Source organism: Eublepharis macularius, chromosome 1 (assembly GCF_028583425.1).
Source record: "Eublepharis macularius isolate TG4126 chromosome 1, MPM_Emac_v1.0, whole genome shotgun sequence".
Classification (NCBI taxonomy): domain Eukaryota; kingdom Metazoa; phylum Chordata; class Lepidosauria; order Squamata; family Eublepharidae; genus Eublepharis; species Eublepharis macularius.
This window is the reverse complement of record NC_072790.1, coordinates 37,512,720-37,528,795: the sequence shown is the minus strand read 5'-3', so window position 1 is coordinate 37,528,795 and position 16,076 is coordinate 37,512,720. Positions and strand designations below refer to the sequence as shown.

Here is a 16,076-nt window from a genome sequence, read left to right as displayed (position 1 = left end):
GTTCTCTGTTTAGTTTAAAACAAGGCAAATGGCGGGCTCGGATACTACAGTTCCCATGAATCTACAGAAGGGTTGCCCTGTAGCGGAGCCTATCAGAAGCTAGGAAAGATACTTCGAGGGGGGCCATGTGAGTGGGACACCTCCAAGGCTTGTTTTGTCCTGCTGTTATCAGAGCCGTATCAGGGTTAAAAACTAACTAAAAAGGTAGGTGTCGGAATAATTTTTTTTCTTTCTGGAGACTGGATCCTGATAGCTTTTCTTTTGTTCTCACTGAAAAGTAGATTGTCAATAATCTTTAGGCATGCAATCTTTGCACCCTTTGCTAGTTGGTATGTTTTATGGTTCCTTAACACAACAGAAACCTGCACTTCTTATTTATTTAGTTCACTTATAAACCCACCTTTCTCCCCAAAGAGGCTTCCATCGTTCTTCTCTCCATTTTATCTTTACAACAACCATGTGAGATCTCCTAGATTTTAGGAATTTACGCCACACTGGCTACATTAGTAGGTAAAAGGTAAAGGTGCAAGCACCGAGTCATTACTGACCCATGGGAGGACGTCACATCACGACATTTTCTTGGCAGACTTTTTACGGGGTGGTTTGCCATTGCCTTCCCCAGTCATCTACACTTTACCCCCAAGAAACTAGGTACTCGTTTTACCAACCGCCGAAGGATGGAAGGCTGAGTCAACCTTGAGCCGGCTATTTGAACCTGGCTTCCACCAGGATCGAACTCAGGTAGTGAGCAGAGCTTAGGCTGCACTACTGCAGCTTACAACTCTGCGCCATGGGGCTGAAATCTAAATAAAGAGGAGAGATGCTGATTTTCCCCATGTGTCTCCTCCTCCCCTTAGTTACAAACTTAGTTTTAAAAAAATCAATTACGCTACAGTAGTTTTCAGAACACTGAACAGAAAATAGGACACTTGTTGCAATTTTTAGCTTACTGTTCAGTGTTTGGAAATTTCAAACATTGTAACCTCTGTTGTGTTTCCTAATTTTGTACAAAACAAAACAATATCCGATTAGCGATGACCATTTTCAAAACACTAAGCAGCTGATAAAAATAGGACACTGATTGCCATGTTTAAGGAATTTTTGAAGATTAATTATGCTGTCACAGGCTTCAGGACAAAGCAATGACAGTCAAGGGTCATTGAATGGTAAACTTTTAAGTCCAAAGTGCAAGTGCTGTGTTTCAGTTCTCTGTGACAAATCTGGTGCTAATGTCATCACTAAAATTCCTGCCTCTTGGCTAGAGATTTCAAGCCTTGGAATGTTGCTGAGTTGTCTTATCAACCCTGTCCCACAAAGAACTTGTCATCTTAGTGGTTCTCTCAGAAACTGTTTCTTGAGTCTTCTTTGCTTTTTAATACACTTTTAGTTGATTGCCTCTCCCCTGTTTCTGTCAAGCACTTCTTCCTTTCACTCTCTGTTCCTGCTGCACTGTTAGATCTGCTCTTCAGTCCCCTTTTTCTCATCCAAAGAAGCTGTTCTTCCTTTACAGCTTCTTTGAAAACTGATTTTCCCGACAATCCAGCCATCTTGCTTCCCTTCTTTCTGTCCATTTCAAACGACAGTATTCCTTATTTCCTGTGGAATGTGTTTCTCAAGATGGATGATCAAAATGCAACTGGGGATCTTGTTATATTTGTATTTTAGTCCTGTACCCTTCTTTTGTGTTGGGACTTCCTTGGACATACTGTCTCTCCTTTCAGTGGTGGGTCTTTTTCTGATTTTTTTTTAATGTACAACTTTGCACTAGCTCTAGAGGGGAGGTTGGCCCTCCTAATAGAGCAGGGAGACCTGCCTCCTTGGCCAGGTATTCTATTCCTCCCCTTTTCCATCCATCCATGCATAGCATTGAGTCTCCCACTTCAGTGCCCCATATTCACCGTGGTTTTGGGATTTCAGATACAGTTCTGTCCACTTAGTGGCCACTTGTCAGCTTCCCTCAAGTTTTGATGGGAAATGTAGGCAGCTTGGCGGAATGTTGGACAAGTGACAGTTGAAAAGTCCATTGGACAGCAGTCGGAGAACCAAGCTGCAAGACCAGGATGCCTACATTTCCCATCAAAACTTGAGGGAAGCTGACAAGGGTCCAACTAGTGTCAGGCATCACTTGTAGTTTGGCCCCAAGATTTGGGAGGCAGAGTGAAATTCCATACTGCCCAAAGGAGAGACACGCTGCGCTCTTATTTTCATTCCCCTCTGTAACCGGAAGCTGCACCATCCCCTCATTTGTGTCCTATATCAGCCTTAAATTTGCATGGAGAAAAAAAATAAGAAAGGCAAGGGGAGAGGAATTGTTCTCTTACTTTCTACAGCATGTTGGAATGAAATGGAAGGGGGGGCGCTACAAGGATGTGAAGAGATTCTTAAAGCAGCATGACTTTTCTGTCACTGGGAACTGACCAAAACTGAATGTGACCACAGTTTGTCAGAGTCTTGTTCTACGGTCTGTTTCGCTATTGGGAAACATACTAGTTAACAGTGAAGAGGAAAGCACCTCTTTACCGAATGCATTCACTTCAGCGTTGAAGAACCGTAGCCACCTCTGCATCTCTGTGAGCAAAGAGCGGCTTGTTTCCAGATTAAATGAAGCTTAGTGCCCCCCACCATTGCAGCCGTCTGTGGAACAAGATTATGTTTTCTAAACTGGTTTTAGAAGTGGTTTCTTCCTACTTTACTAAAAGAATACACTGTTGTGGTAAAATGTGCAAAATTAAAGTAGGCTCTTGTGAAATGTCACACCAAGTACCTCTCCTGTTTTAATTCTCCAGTTTTAGTTTCTAACACGAACCTTTGCATGGGAGAAGGGGAGAGGGCAATTTTAGTCTACTTCTTACCAGAGCTGAGAATAGGGCTGGAGATTATGAAGAAGGAATGGGGAAGATTTTAGTTAGTGTCTCAGTGAGTAATTGGAGGTATGGGAACTTTAATTCACTTCTTGTTGCTGTTGTTATAATGTTGCTTGGGTCCCTTTCAGCCGCCAGATAGAGGTTTCTGGTTCCTAGTGCTTTTTGATTTATCTCCTAGATGGCCTTCCTCTTCGAGCATAAATGTCAGAATTTCCAGTCTCCATCAGTCCTCTGAGCAGGGTTGTTTTTGCCCACTCCAGAATTTGGAAGTGGCTTTGGGAATTTTAGTTTTTGTCCTCTTTATACTAATCTTATGGTACATTCTTCCCCCTCAGATCATTGGGAATCCAGGAGTTCTGCTGACGCTTAAGAAGGCCTTTACTTATTGACTTAGCCCTCTGAAGTGGATGGAATCCATTACTGTTCATTAATCTGAGAAAATTAATATGTATAAGAGACTTCTTTGAGGAAACCAAGTCATCTTGCTAGATGAAGTTTTTAAAGTCCTGCTTTAGAATCTTGGGCTCAGGACTAAAATTCAGATGCTACCCTGAGGCTGGAAGAAATGAAACCTCTTTTTCATCAGGCAGGCATAGAGTTATGTGTATAAAAAAATCTGATGAAATTTTTAAAATAAGTACTTTGTGGGAAAACTGGGCATTTGGCTTAGGGTCAGCATTACAAAGAAATGGCATACCCAAAGCCCAGTGCATACAAAAAGCAACACAGACAACAGGCTTATAAAGTCATATTGTAGTGTTGTGAAGGACATAAACTTCTAAGAGAATAGGGAAAGACGAATAGGTAGCAAAAAAATAATATCTGTGTACTATGGCAACATTGTTTAGAGGAACACATCAAAGCCTCAGAGCTGACAAATCATAAATGTATTTTGGAAGAGAGCCATTATAACTGAGAAACGGTGTCTGTTTGATAACAGTGCAGCAGTGGTGGCTCATATAGTTTTCAAAACAACTATATTCACTGAAAATTTGCCATCCCATTCTAGCAGCAGAGGCATTGCTAACATGGAGGTTAGCTCTTCGTTGTATTTTAAACGGAAAGCTTTGATACAGAAGATCAGCTTTAGCAAAAGGTCCCTGACCAATTAATATGTGCTAAAACTCAATAAGCCCACTGAAAGAAAAATTAACTTGTGGAATCTAATTTTCTTTTCTGTTTTCATCAGAGATCATGGCCTTGAAGGAAGTTTCTAGCAATAAATGTTTTGAGGGTTTTCAGAAGGTGTTTGAACATGACAGGTAAATACTACAACCATTTATTTTATTATTTTATTTATTTAAAACATTTGTATGCCATCTTTCTACCCAAAATAGTGTCCCTAAAGCAGTCAACATTAAAACACTAACAAACAATTTAAAACAACATTTTTTAAAAATTAAATTTATAACGTTTAAAACAGTAATAAAGCAGTTCAAGAAATACACGCACAAACACACAATACAGAGAATAGGGAAGAGGGCCAATAACAATTATTGGGAGTATGCCAGACAAAACAAAAAAGTATTCACTCAGTGGTTGAAGACAGCAATTGAAGGGGACAGATGAATCTTCCTGAGGAGGGAGTTCCAAAGTTTTGGTGCCACGACTGAGAAGGCCCTTTTTTCTAGTTGCCACCTGTCTAGCCTCATTGGGTGGGGGTGCCCAAAGCAGGGCCTCTGAAGATGACTGGAAGGAATGGGTAGGTTCATGTGGGAGAAGGCAGTCCTTAAGATACCCTACACCATGTAGGGCTTTAAAAGTCAATAGCAGCACCTTGAATTGGGCCCAGAAGCCAATTGGAAGCCAGTGCAGATGGAACAAGACTGCAGTGATAAGACCCACTCCAGTCAGCATTTGGGCCACAGCATTCTGTACCGACTGAAGCTTCCAGACAGTCTTTGTGCGCAGCCCTTGAACATAATCAGAACACAATATAAACATGGATCTAGACTAGTATTTCTTCGGCACAGGGAGTGTGATTTTCGTGTTTTGTCCCTCCTGTGGCAGCCTGCCACACACACACCCTAAAATCCTTGGTGCTGGAGGGAAGTCTTGTTCTCGAGGAACAGGAGTTTGGGCTACTATGGAAAGGGGAAGTTTTGAAAATCACACTCTAATAGCATGGAAACGCTAGTTTAGCTCCAATCTATAGTCTGTTTACCTTAAGAGTTGGGATAATCCACATCTTGATAAAATAGTGTTTTTCTTAATAGAAATAATCTTCTAACATTTGTTGGCTGTGATTCTAAAACTTGGTAATTATAATAACATAATAACATTCGATTGATGTACTGCCTTAACACCCACTCAGAGTGGTTTAGAAAGTGTGTTGTTGTTATCCTCAAGACAATCACCGTGTGAGGTGAGTGGGGCTGAGAGAGCTGTGGAAGAGCTGTGACTGACCCATGATCACCCAGCTGGCTTCAAGTGGAGGAGTAGGGAATCAAACCTAGTTCTCCAGATTAGAGTCATGCATCTCTTAACCACTGCACCAAACTGGATGTCCATAATGACTTTGATTCAACATAGGATTTTCACAAATGAAAGGTCGAGGCAATTTTTGCTGATTCCTGTCTCAGGGTACTGTTGGGGTCTTAAATGCAACAATTCAGAATGCATGGTGTCAGAATAATGCCTGTGTGATCAAAGTGTTTGCTTTAAGCATTCATTTCTAGCAATTGTACTTTGAGTAGATTATTAAAACTATGATTTGTCTGTTGGACTGCTGTACATTAACTATTTTGTTGTTACAGCGTTGAGCTGAAATGTAAAATGAAGTTTGGAGTTTATCTGCCTCCAAAGGCAGAAACAGAGAAATGCCCTGTGCTGTACTGGCTCTCAGGTAAGTATTTTGAAAAAAACTTCACCAATAGTGTTTAAAACTAATTCTGGTATTGTGTGTGTGTGATCTAAATGAGCTCTTAACGCTGTTCTTTCAGTAGAGTCACCTGTTACCCTAGAGATGTGATAAAATAAACACCACAAACTTCATTTTTAGATAGCCCTTAAAGATAAGAGGGCCAGTAATTCACCTTACGTTAAAACTAAGGTTTAGAATGTACAGCAGGGATCCCCGAACTTTTTGAGTCTGCGGGCACATGTAGAATTCTGACACAGTGCAGTGGGCGGGCACAGCAACAAAATAGCTGCCACAAAATGGCTGCCACAAGAGATGAAGCCAGCCACAAAATGGCTATTACAGCTTACTTTCAGTCACACAGTGAAGATCCTTGTGCTGTTGAAGCAGTGTCTGCCAACACAATGTTTTAAAACATTTGCACAGCCAATCAATACTCCAGGGGCCAGACAGAAGGCATGCTTTGCAAAAGCCCCATCCAGCCCCACTCGCTTTCTAAAAATACTTGATGGGCACCTGGAAACATGTTGACAGGCACAATTATGCCCAGGATCACTACATTGGGTGCCCCTGATATAGAGTATCATTGACTGAAATGCCTTTCATATTGGATTTATATTTCTGCTCAAGAAACTATACTTAGGCAAAAGGCCAAGAAGACATTGTGATATGTTAATCTACAGACCTTGTCAAATAAAATAATTTCCCCCCAACTGGGCCTTAGGACCTTACCAGCCATGAGCTGGGAATTCCACATTTCTTAATCTGGATTTCTTTCTTACAAGAGGAGGACATAGAGTTGGAGCTCACCTAACATTTCTGCCTGCAGCAAGGGGCCAGGGATTTTCACCAGTACCCTCTTCCCATGGCAGACATCCAGTTCCGTCCCCCCCCCCTCAAGCTGTTCGTGGAGGTCCTCAGTCCTCTAGGAGCAGCGCATTTGGGGTGGGGCGTTTCGGGCTGCAGCAGAAGGGTGAGGCATTTCCTCAGATGGAATTTATAGGCAAGATTGAAGTCGTGACGCCTCTTTATGCTCATTGCGTAGGTTCTGAGTTGAAAAGCCTAACCACAGTGTTCTTACTACTACTGTTGTTCCAGGCTTAACATGCACTGAACAAAATTTCGTAACAAAAGCTGCTTTCCATCAAGCTGCAGCCGAACATGGCCTCATCGTAGTTGCTCCAGATACCAGCCCACGTAAGTAATGTGCCACTGAGCATCAAATTGATCCTGTCATTGATTGTCCACATGGCCATTTGCACTGCCAGTACACTAATAATGTCATCCTAGTCCACAGTTATGCCTTTCTATGTTCGTTGAGGTCACGAGGCCCAGAAGGGTGTCACTCAGCTTCATGTTGCACAAACTAGTGTGTAAATCTAGTATTTTTTTTTTACAGTTACGTGATTCATATTCAAGCTGCGTAGAAGTGGCTGCATTGGAAAACTACCTAGGGCTGATTCCGCACACGTTGGATAATGCACTTTCAATTCACTTTATCAATTGTTTGAGGTGGATTTTTTGTTCCGCACACAAAAAAATCCATTCCAAATGATCTATGAAGAGGATTGGAAGTGCATTATCCAACGTATGCGGAATCTCTATACCTTAATGCTAGTTAGAAAAGTCCTCTAATGAAGGCAGTAATCCGCTTCTGGCAGTCTTTCAATTAAATTTGCCCCCTCTTGAGTGGTATGATTTGCTGTCCCAGTTTTCAGCCCCAGAGACATAACAGGAGTATTGAGTTGCTGCCCCTCTGAGACAATGGAATTTGACAGTGGGTCCCATAGAGTCATCTCACTCTCCTGCAGTCCGTAGGCAAAATGGCCCCTGGGAAAGCCCAGGACCTTCCATCAGCCTGCCTGACCGGTCTCCTTTGCCCTCTCCCTCTGATTCCATCAATGATTGGCGTTTCTGAGGAAGGAGGGTGAGCAAGGCCTGAACAGCAGTGGTACATAGACCCTACAAGTGCTTTCTTGTAGGGTCTTAATGGTAAGGCTTTGTTCTTTTTAGAGTGGGTGGATGCCTTGTGAGTGCTTTAATGGAAGACGGCACAAAATATCTTGAATGAGCAAATAATATATGAACCCTCTCCACCTCCATTTTATTCTCTCAGCAATCCTGTGTGATAGAGTATGAGGGACAGTGACTGGCCCAAGAGCTTCCAAGAAGAGCCCGGCTTGGGTGGGATCAGTATATTATTCCCATGGAAAACAGAAATTAAACTGAGGCAGAGCGTAGAACATTCAAGGCCATGCAGTGTAGCTGTGGAGTTGGACTTAAACTTACGCTGCCCAAAAGCAGTTAGACTAATAGTGGAATCCTATACCGATTTATTCCAGTCTAAACCCATTGAAATAAGTCTGCATAGGAGTGCATTAAAAATCTTGTTGACGTACATTCCCCGTATTCCCAGTTGGGCATGTCCCCATGTTTTTTCTTGTGCAGCCCTAACACCTGCCTGATTGGTGGAGATTTAGCAGGTGCCGCTTTTCATATTACTGCTGGCAACAAACACACATTGAATTTCTGCCTTGTCCAGTAGCACAAGAGTCCTGGCAGCTTCGCCTCAGGCTGCTTTGAGTGAATCTTTGAGAAGAACCCCTCTTTGGCGTGTTTTTCATGTTGACAGGAAGATTTTAAAAGTGTCTTGACTTCCTGGCAGATTTTTTTGCTAGGCCAACATTTTAAAAGACCTTTCCCATTCACTGAGAAGACTTTTTGCCCTTTCAGGCAGAGGAAGATTTTTTAAATTATTCTTTTTTCCCCCCTCCCATGTGTCTCCTCACAGACATGGTGGTGGCTGGGGGCGGGGGGGTGAGCAGGGCTTTTTTTCTGGGAAAAGAGGCAGTGAAACTCAGTGGGTTGCCCTTGGAGAAAATGGTCACATGGCTGGTGGCCCCACCCCCTGATCTCCAGACAGAGGGGAATTTAGATTGCAATCTAAGCTCCCCTCTGTCTGGAGATCAGGGGGCGGGGCCACCAGCCATGTGACCATTTTCAAGAGGTTCCAGAACTCCATTCCCCCACGTTCCTGCTGAAAAAAAGCCCTGGGGGTGAGTAATCATCCTTGCACATGTATTTTAGGCGCTGTTGATGCTCCGTTCAGAATTTCTTTCCATTGCAGGTGGATGCAATATTAAAGGCGAAGACGAGAGCTGGGATTTTGGCACTGGCGCTGGCTTTTATGTGGATGCCACTGAAGAGCCATGGAAAACTAATTATCGGATGTATTCTTACATAAAGAATGAGGTGACTGTTTCTCAGCTCAGCCAATGTACCCAAAATGGTCAACTGGAATGTAAAATTGCCTTTGGCTTTGGAGTTTTCTTTTTTCCCTTTCAAAGTATTCTTGATCTTTAGATTCCTCTTGGCTCCCTTTCTGTCCAGAGTTTAGAATTTATGACATAGACAAGATCTATTTTGGTCTCTCTCTGCTCTCCATCCACTTCTCTTGCCTCCATGAAGTTATGGGGATGAGGCACTCCATGATTCCTTAGCAGTTCTTCACATTTAGCTAAATGATTTTGTCCCTTTTTCCAAATGCAAAGGACATCGCCTGTAATCTAAATATGCAAAAGGCAGAATGTCTCAAAGTCTGCAATTACTTCAACTATTAATAAGGGTGTCACAACTACTCTCTTTTAATTGGGTGGTTAGATATGGCGTGTCTTTAACATTATTGTTATTTCTCTGGGTTTGTAATGCTGCCACCAGGAATTTAATTCCAATCTGATTAATTGATCTTTCCCATAATATTGTGCCCAAGTTTTAAGGCTCGTTGGACTATATCGTCCTGAGGGCGAGACTGTTGTATGATAATAGCATATAACTCTAGGTTTAACAGTAAACAAAATACAATATCATTTGCACAAGAAGTGTATTGGTTTCAGGATGTTTAGCAATTTTTCTTCAGTAAATAAAACAACGTATATTAATAACTTCTGACTGAGATGTCACAGTCTTTCATTTCACAAACACTCCTCAATCTCAAATCCTCCTTTATCTTCAGAATGTACTTTGTTCACTCTCTATTTTATTTTGTTCAGTTAATCTCTCCCCTTTTAACCCAGTTTTCTGTCAGCTTCTTCTCCTCATACTTTTATAATACTCTGACAATATTAGATTTTGACTCTCTCTAGACTCTAATATGTCCTGTATAGGTATTTTACTTTCCTCTTAGAATCTTAATGCTTTTCACAGCACTATGTGGGATTCTAATCGGAAGACTCCTTTTCCAGGCTATGTAGACTGCTGACCGCTCCAACGTTAACTGTAGACTCTGTCTGCTTCCACACATATTGGATAACGCGCTTTCAATGCAATTTAGCAATGCTTTGGAAGTGGATTTTCCTGTTTCACATAAGAAATCCCAAGTCATTTCCACACACGTTGAATAATGCACTTTCATTGCACTTTAGCAATCCTTTGGAAGTGGATTTTTTGTTCCACACATGGAAAAGCAGTTCCAAATGTTCACTAAAGACTATTGAAAGTGGATTATCCAATGTGTGTGGAAGCAGCCAAAGGAACAAAAAGCACATCAGAAAAGTGCCTAGATCATATTAATAACTTCTGACTGAGATGTCACAGTCTTTCATTCACAAACACTCCTCTTTCTCAAATCCTCCTTTCTCTTCAGAATCCTTTGGAAGTGGATTTTTTGTTCCACACATAGAAAAGCAGTTCCAAATGATCACTAAAGAGCATTGAAAGTGCATTAACCAATGTGTGTGGAAGCTGCCTCTCTCTCCCCATACACTTCTTAGCTCTGCCCATAAACTCTCAGTCACCTACCTATCACCTCACTCACTCATCCCCCTTTTTCACACACACACACCCTTTGTTCTTCTTCAACTTACCAAGCATTTAAAGAAACACATACTTAAATCATTACAAAGGGCCTTTAGGCTATTGCAGTGAGCCTCCTCAAGGTAGGAAGAAATTATGATGCTTTTCAAGTGGTACTTGAAAGAATAAAGATAATTTGACAGGCACCATGTCCTAGATAACAAGGGGGGGGGGGCGGTGGAACGTTCATCTGTTGAGAGGGTGGGTGATGTGTCTTTTTCCAGCCTGTGTGGGTGAAAATGTGCATATTCTCAAGTCTCTTTTTTTTCTTCCTGCAAATGTTTTCCAGTTGCCTAATCTCATAAATGCCAATTTTCCGGTTGACTCTGGGAGGATGTCTATTTCAGGACATTCAATGGGAGGCCACGGAGCTCTGATCCTTGCTTTGAAGAATCCAGGGAAATACAAAGTAAGATTCTGAAGCTGAGTCAACCTCAGCTAATATTGGGAATTAAATGATGATACAAGCGGGAAAAACATTCCAGAGTAAAACGAGAGGGTCTCCTTTACTGTGAAATGTTTTATCCGTATGTGTACAACAGATGAGAGCATAATGTTTTTGATGGCTTAAAATATTGATGGAGTATGGCAGAGCAAAAAAATGTGAAACAATATGGTTCTTATCTGCCTTTAAACCACTCCCCTACGTTATGTGATGGAGAGGGTGATTTGGTGTTGCTTGATGTAGTAGAATGAGTGTTGGACTTAGGAGAGAGAACCTGGGTTCAAATCCTCACTCAGTTATGATGTTCATAGGGTGAGAGATCTTGTACCGCTCACTTGTCTCCCAGCCTAACATATTGTGAGTGTAGAACCTGGTGATTGATAGATCAGAGGTTGGATTCTGCCTAAATTTCTGCATGTAGAAGGGGAGTGTCTATTTTCATCAGTTCTCCTCTCTCCTAGCTCCTCTCCAGAAGCATTATTTTGAGTGGCATTTGGGGCTGCATTTCAGGTTAGGGAAGTGGTGTAGGTGAGGAGGCTGAAGCCCCCACCGCCACCCCTGTGTCAATTCTGATCCGAATTGGACCGCTCCAGCCCTTGGGAACTTAGTTCCCAATCTCTGGCTGTAGTCATATAAGAGTTGTGTTGGAGGAACCAACATACAACTTGTGAAAAGCATCACATCTAATTTTGCCCTTAAAGTCCTGTCTTCAATGAACTTTTTCGTACATCAAGAGATGGAAACTTTGGAGTAACCTTGTTTATATGTCAACTTTGTGTGTGTGGCAACTTGGGTCAACACAAATGTAGTTTTTTCCATTAACTGCTTTCATCTTCTATTTCCAGTCTGTTTCAGCATTTGCTCCAATCTGCAACCCTATTCAATGCCCGTGGGGGAAAAAAGCTTTCGGTGGATATCTAGGATCAGATGTTACTGCATGGGAGGTACAGTATTGCAAGTGTGAGGCTGATGCTTACATAGGCCTGGCACAAAGTGGCAGAAATATATTTCCATGCGGAAAGCCAACATTTCTTGGAACTTCCCACTCACCAGTGTTCCTATCCAGCTGCTACTGCATTTAAATTCCACTTCCTTGCTTATGGTGGGTTCTCTGTTACTGAGCAACTAAGGAGTGATGGTCTGAAGCTCTTCTCTGTCCTCATGATACGTGACTGCCTTCGCAGTTGAGATTCTACCTATGTATAGTTTTTGTTGTTGTTGTTGTTGTCAATGTTATTGTTATTATTTTATTCGAATTATCCGAAACACAATAAGCAGAGGTCACATGTTATTATTGATTGGCCTTGCTAAGCTGATACAGGTTTCCGCCGGAGACCTAAGTATCAACCAGATATTGGCATAATATGTATGCTGTTCCAAGTAGTACTGTATTATTGTTGTTGTTATTGTTGTTGTTGTTGTTATTACCACCAGCAGCAACCAGCCATGGCTACGATGGTGGCTAACAGTTAAAACAAGACATCATAAAAACTGTCAAAGCTAAAAGTAAAATATGTATTAAAAGCACATAATACAGTAATTATACATAGGGCAGGAATGCGGGAACGTAATTGAGGGAACATCAGATGAAACAAAGTTTTCACCCATATATATATGTGTATGTGTATTTATTTATTTTACTTAACTTATACTCCATTTTTCTTGTTGACCTTCAAGGCATATATACTGCAACACTGAATGTTTACCTTGAATGTATACTCTAGATTGTATTGGGGTTTAAATCTCAAATTTACAAACTTGGCTCTTTTGATGTATTGTTGAAGGCTTTCACGGCTGGAGAACGATGGTTGTTGTGGATTTTCCAGGCTGTATAGCCGTGGTCTTGGCATTGTAGTTCCTGACGTTTCGCCAGCAGCTGTGACTGGCATCTTCAGAGGTGTAGCACCAAAAGATAGAGATCTCTCAGTGTCACAGTGTGGAAAAGATGTTGGCAGGTAATTTATATCTATTCAGGAAGGTGGGGTTGGGCTGAGTCATCCTGTAAGAGTTTCCCAGGGTGTGGAATTCTAATGGAGAGAGGCTTCACTGTATCCTGAGGAGGTTCTTTTGCATATGGATTGGTGCTTGATATGCTAATCTTTTTCAGGACTGGAAACCATGCTCTATTCATTCTTAAAGTCTCTTCTTTCCTGTTGAAATTGTGCATCCAGACAAGAATAAAAGAACATGAAAGACACTGTAGACTTGGCTATCCGGAAAAATCAGCAGTGGCTGGACATAGCTTACTCAAACAGGACACAGTATCCTATTCCAGGACACTAAAATACTGGACAACACTTCCAACTACTTCATCAGATTGCACAGGGAAGCCATTGAAATTCATAAGCATAAGCACAATTTCAACAGGAAAGAAGAGACTTTAAGAATGAATAGAGCATGGTTTCCAGTCCTGAAAAACACCAGGCGAACAAAAGACTCTATACCCTACAATAGCCCTGCAGAGAAGATTAGCATATCAAGCACCAATCCATATGCAAAAGAACCTCCTCAGGATACAGTGAAGCCTCCCTCCATTAGCATTACACACCCTGGGAAACTCTTTACAGGATGACTCAGCCCAACCCCACCTTCCTGAGTAGATATAAATTACCTGCCAACATCTTTTCCACACTGTGACACTGAGAGATCTCAGTCTTTTGGTGTTACACCTCTGAAGATGCCAGTCACAGCTGCTGGCGAAACGTCAGGAACTACAATGCCAAGACCATGGCTATACAGCCCGGAAAATCCACAACAACCATTGGATCTTTTGATTGAACCATTGTAGTATTTTCAACTTCTTGAAGATCTCGCTAGGTTGTTGTTCTTAAAAGCAAATGTACTTTTATCCCCTGCAGGCATATGATGCCACGCATATTGTGAAGTCCTACCAAGGTCCGCCTCTGGATATTCTAATTGATCAAGGCAAAGATGACCAGTTCCTTTCAGCCGGGCAGTTGCTGCCTGATAATTTCCTTGCTGCCTGCACAGAGTGTAAAATCCCTGTGGTTTTCAGAATGCAGCAGGTAAGGCCTTTATCTTAACATAGAGAAGCAGTGTCCCAGAAAGTCATATCCTTCTTACAGTGGCTGTCGTGAGACATCACAAGTTGCCTCTGCCATGACCCAAGGCAGTCTAGGAAGTAATTTTTTCCTGGGGGCAAAGCTTTTGGGGGCTGCCTTCTGCCACAGTCTGCTTGCCTGTCAACTTGTAACTAGCCCTCTAGACTCCTGTCGGTTCCCTAGTTAGCCCCATTGAAGGACCTGGTACTTTGGAGGTACATCAGACCTTTGCTTCCTCTTCCATGCATGATCAAAGGAGAATGTTCACAGCTTCCTCTGTAGAGAGAGAGAGCTGTTGCTGTCCTTGCAATGGGAACTTGTTCCTCTCCACGTTGCTGGGATGGGGAAGATGCTGAAGCCTCTCCTTAGACTTCCTTGAGAAGAATAAGGGACAAGATCAAACCCAATGTGCTTTTGGTGTCTCTATTTGTGACATGAAGATGGATCACAAGTCAGGAGACTAAGAGCCAAGCTAGAAGTGACACCTGACACAGGTTGGACACTTGTCAGCTTCCCTCAAGTTTTGATGGGAAATGTAGGCATCCTGGTCTTGCAGCTGTAATGGAGAGCCAAGCTGTAAAACCAGGATGCCTACATTTCCCATCAAAACTTGAGGTAAACTGACAAGTGTCAAACCTGTGTAAGGCATCACTTGTAGCTTGGCTCTAAGTCAATAGTAGAAGACCTGGGAATTTGTACAGGGGCCTGTAAGTGATTTTTCACAAGTTCTCTCATTTTGGCCTGTCAGTTCCCAAATCCCTGTACCTAGCCTTATTTTCCTTCTGTCTAAAACACCAAATACCTATGGGGAGAATGATTAGGGCATCTCTGATGTAAGCAAGGTACTTGCTTGCCTGAGACTGACTTGCCTCAAATTGATCCATCTTTTCTTCTCCTTAGGGCTACGACCACAGTTACTACTTCGTTACAACATTCATTAACGACCATATCAGGCACCATGCAAAATACCTCAACGCCTAACTTGAATACCTGCTGTGGGGGGCAGCTCTTGAGGATACAAAATCAAAGCTATCAGCGGAAATAATCAGCCAGAGTGATTTGCATAATTAATATCCATTAAAAAAATGTGGTCCTGATTTTTTTTTTTGTCTCTGAATAAATATTTTGAAAGGTTTTGCTGAATTTTTGAATTACTTTAAATACTGGGAATACCATTGTGGTGGAGAATGCACTCAAGTCAGAGTTGCCTTATGGCGACACCTGGTGGCAGTTTCATGGCAAGAGACTAACAGAGGTGGTTTGCCATTGCCTGCCTCTGCAACCCTGGCCTTTGTTGGAGGTCTCCCATCCAATTACTAACCAAGGCCGACCCTGCTTAGCTCCTGAGATCTGACAAGATCAGGCTGACCTGGGCTATCCAGGTTAGGGCAGGAATACTGTTACCAAATTACAGTTCGGGAATCTGACAGCACTGTAGTTGACAGAAGGACAGAAGGACAGGCAGTTTTCGGTCTGTGGGTACAGTTAATCTGCTTCAGCCAAATAATGATTTTGTAGATTCTTCCACGTAACAGCTAAACATCTTATGTACAACAAATATATTTGTGGTTCCTTTTTCACCTGCTTTCCCCCCCACACCCATACAGGATTTCAAATGCATAGTTGCCCTGGTCTTCCAAACCAGAAACCACAATATATGCACAAACACCCAGCTACCCAGGAAGGAATCTTCAACGTAAACAGCCACACCCTATAAGATATGCAGGCAGTATCTCAGCTAAGCCTTGGAGCTAACTGGGTTTGGAAATTTTGCTTTTTCTTGGCCTAACCTAGCCGATAGGTTTGTTGTGAGGACACAGGGGTAATTGTGTTTGCTGCCCTGAATTCCTCTGGGGAAGGACTGGAAGCAAATGTGATAACTAGAAACAGTGAATTTTTTTTTGAGTTGGTAGATTACAACTTTAACCTCCTGCTGCCTGTTACAGTATACATTCATATGGCTGATTACTTTTGCAGCTTATTAAACTCACATT

At 42.1% G+C, this 16,076-nt stretch overlaps 1 protein-coding gene across 1 annotated transcript; it reads left to right on the top strand.

Moving 5' to 3' along the window:
- Positions 1 to 114: 114 nt before the first annotated feature.
- On the top strand, positions 115 to 15,217 carry ESD (esterase D). Its single transcript, XM_054980421.1, has 9 exons — positions 115 to 204; positions 4,054 to 4,126; positions 5,621 to 5,709; positions 6,823 to 6,921; positions 8,852 to 8,976; positions 10,865 to 10,984; positions 11,866 to 11,964; positions 13,879 to 14,046; positions 14,983 to 15,217. The coding sequence occupies exons 2-9, from the start codon at positions 4,059 to 4,061 to the stop codon at positions 15,061 to 15,063; spliced, it is 849 nt and encodes a 282-aa protein (XP_054836396.1). The 5' UTR covers positions 115 to 204; positions 4,054 to 4,058; the 3' UTR covers positions 15,064 to 15,217.
- The last annotated feature ends 859 nt before the right edge of the window (positions 15,218 to 16,076 follow it).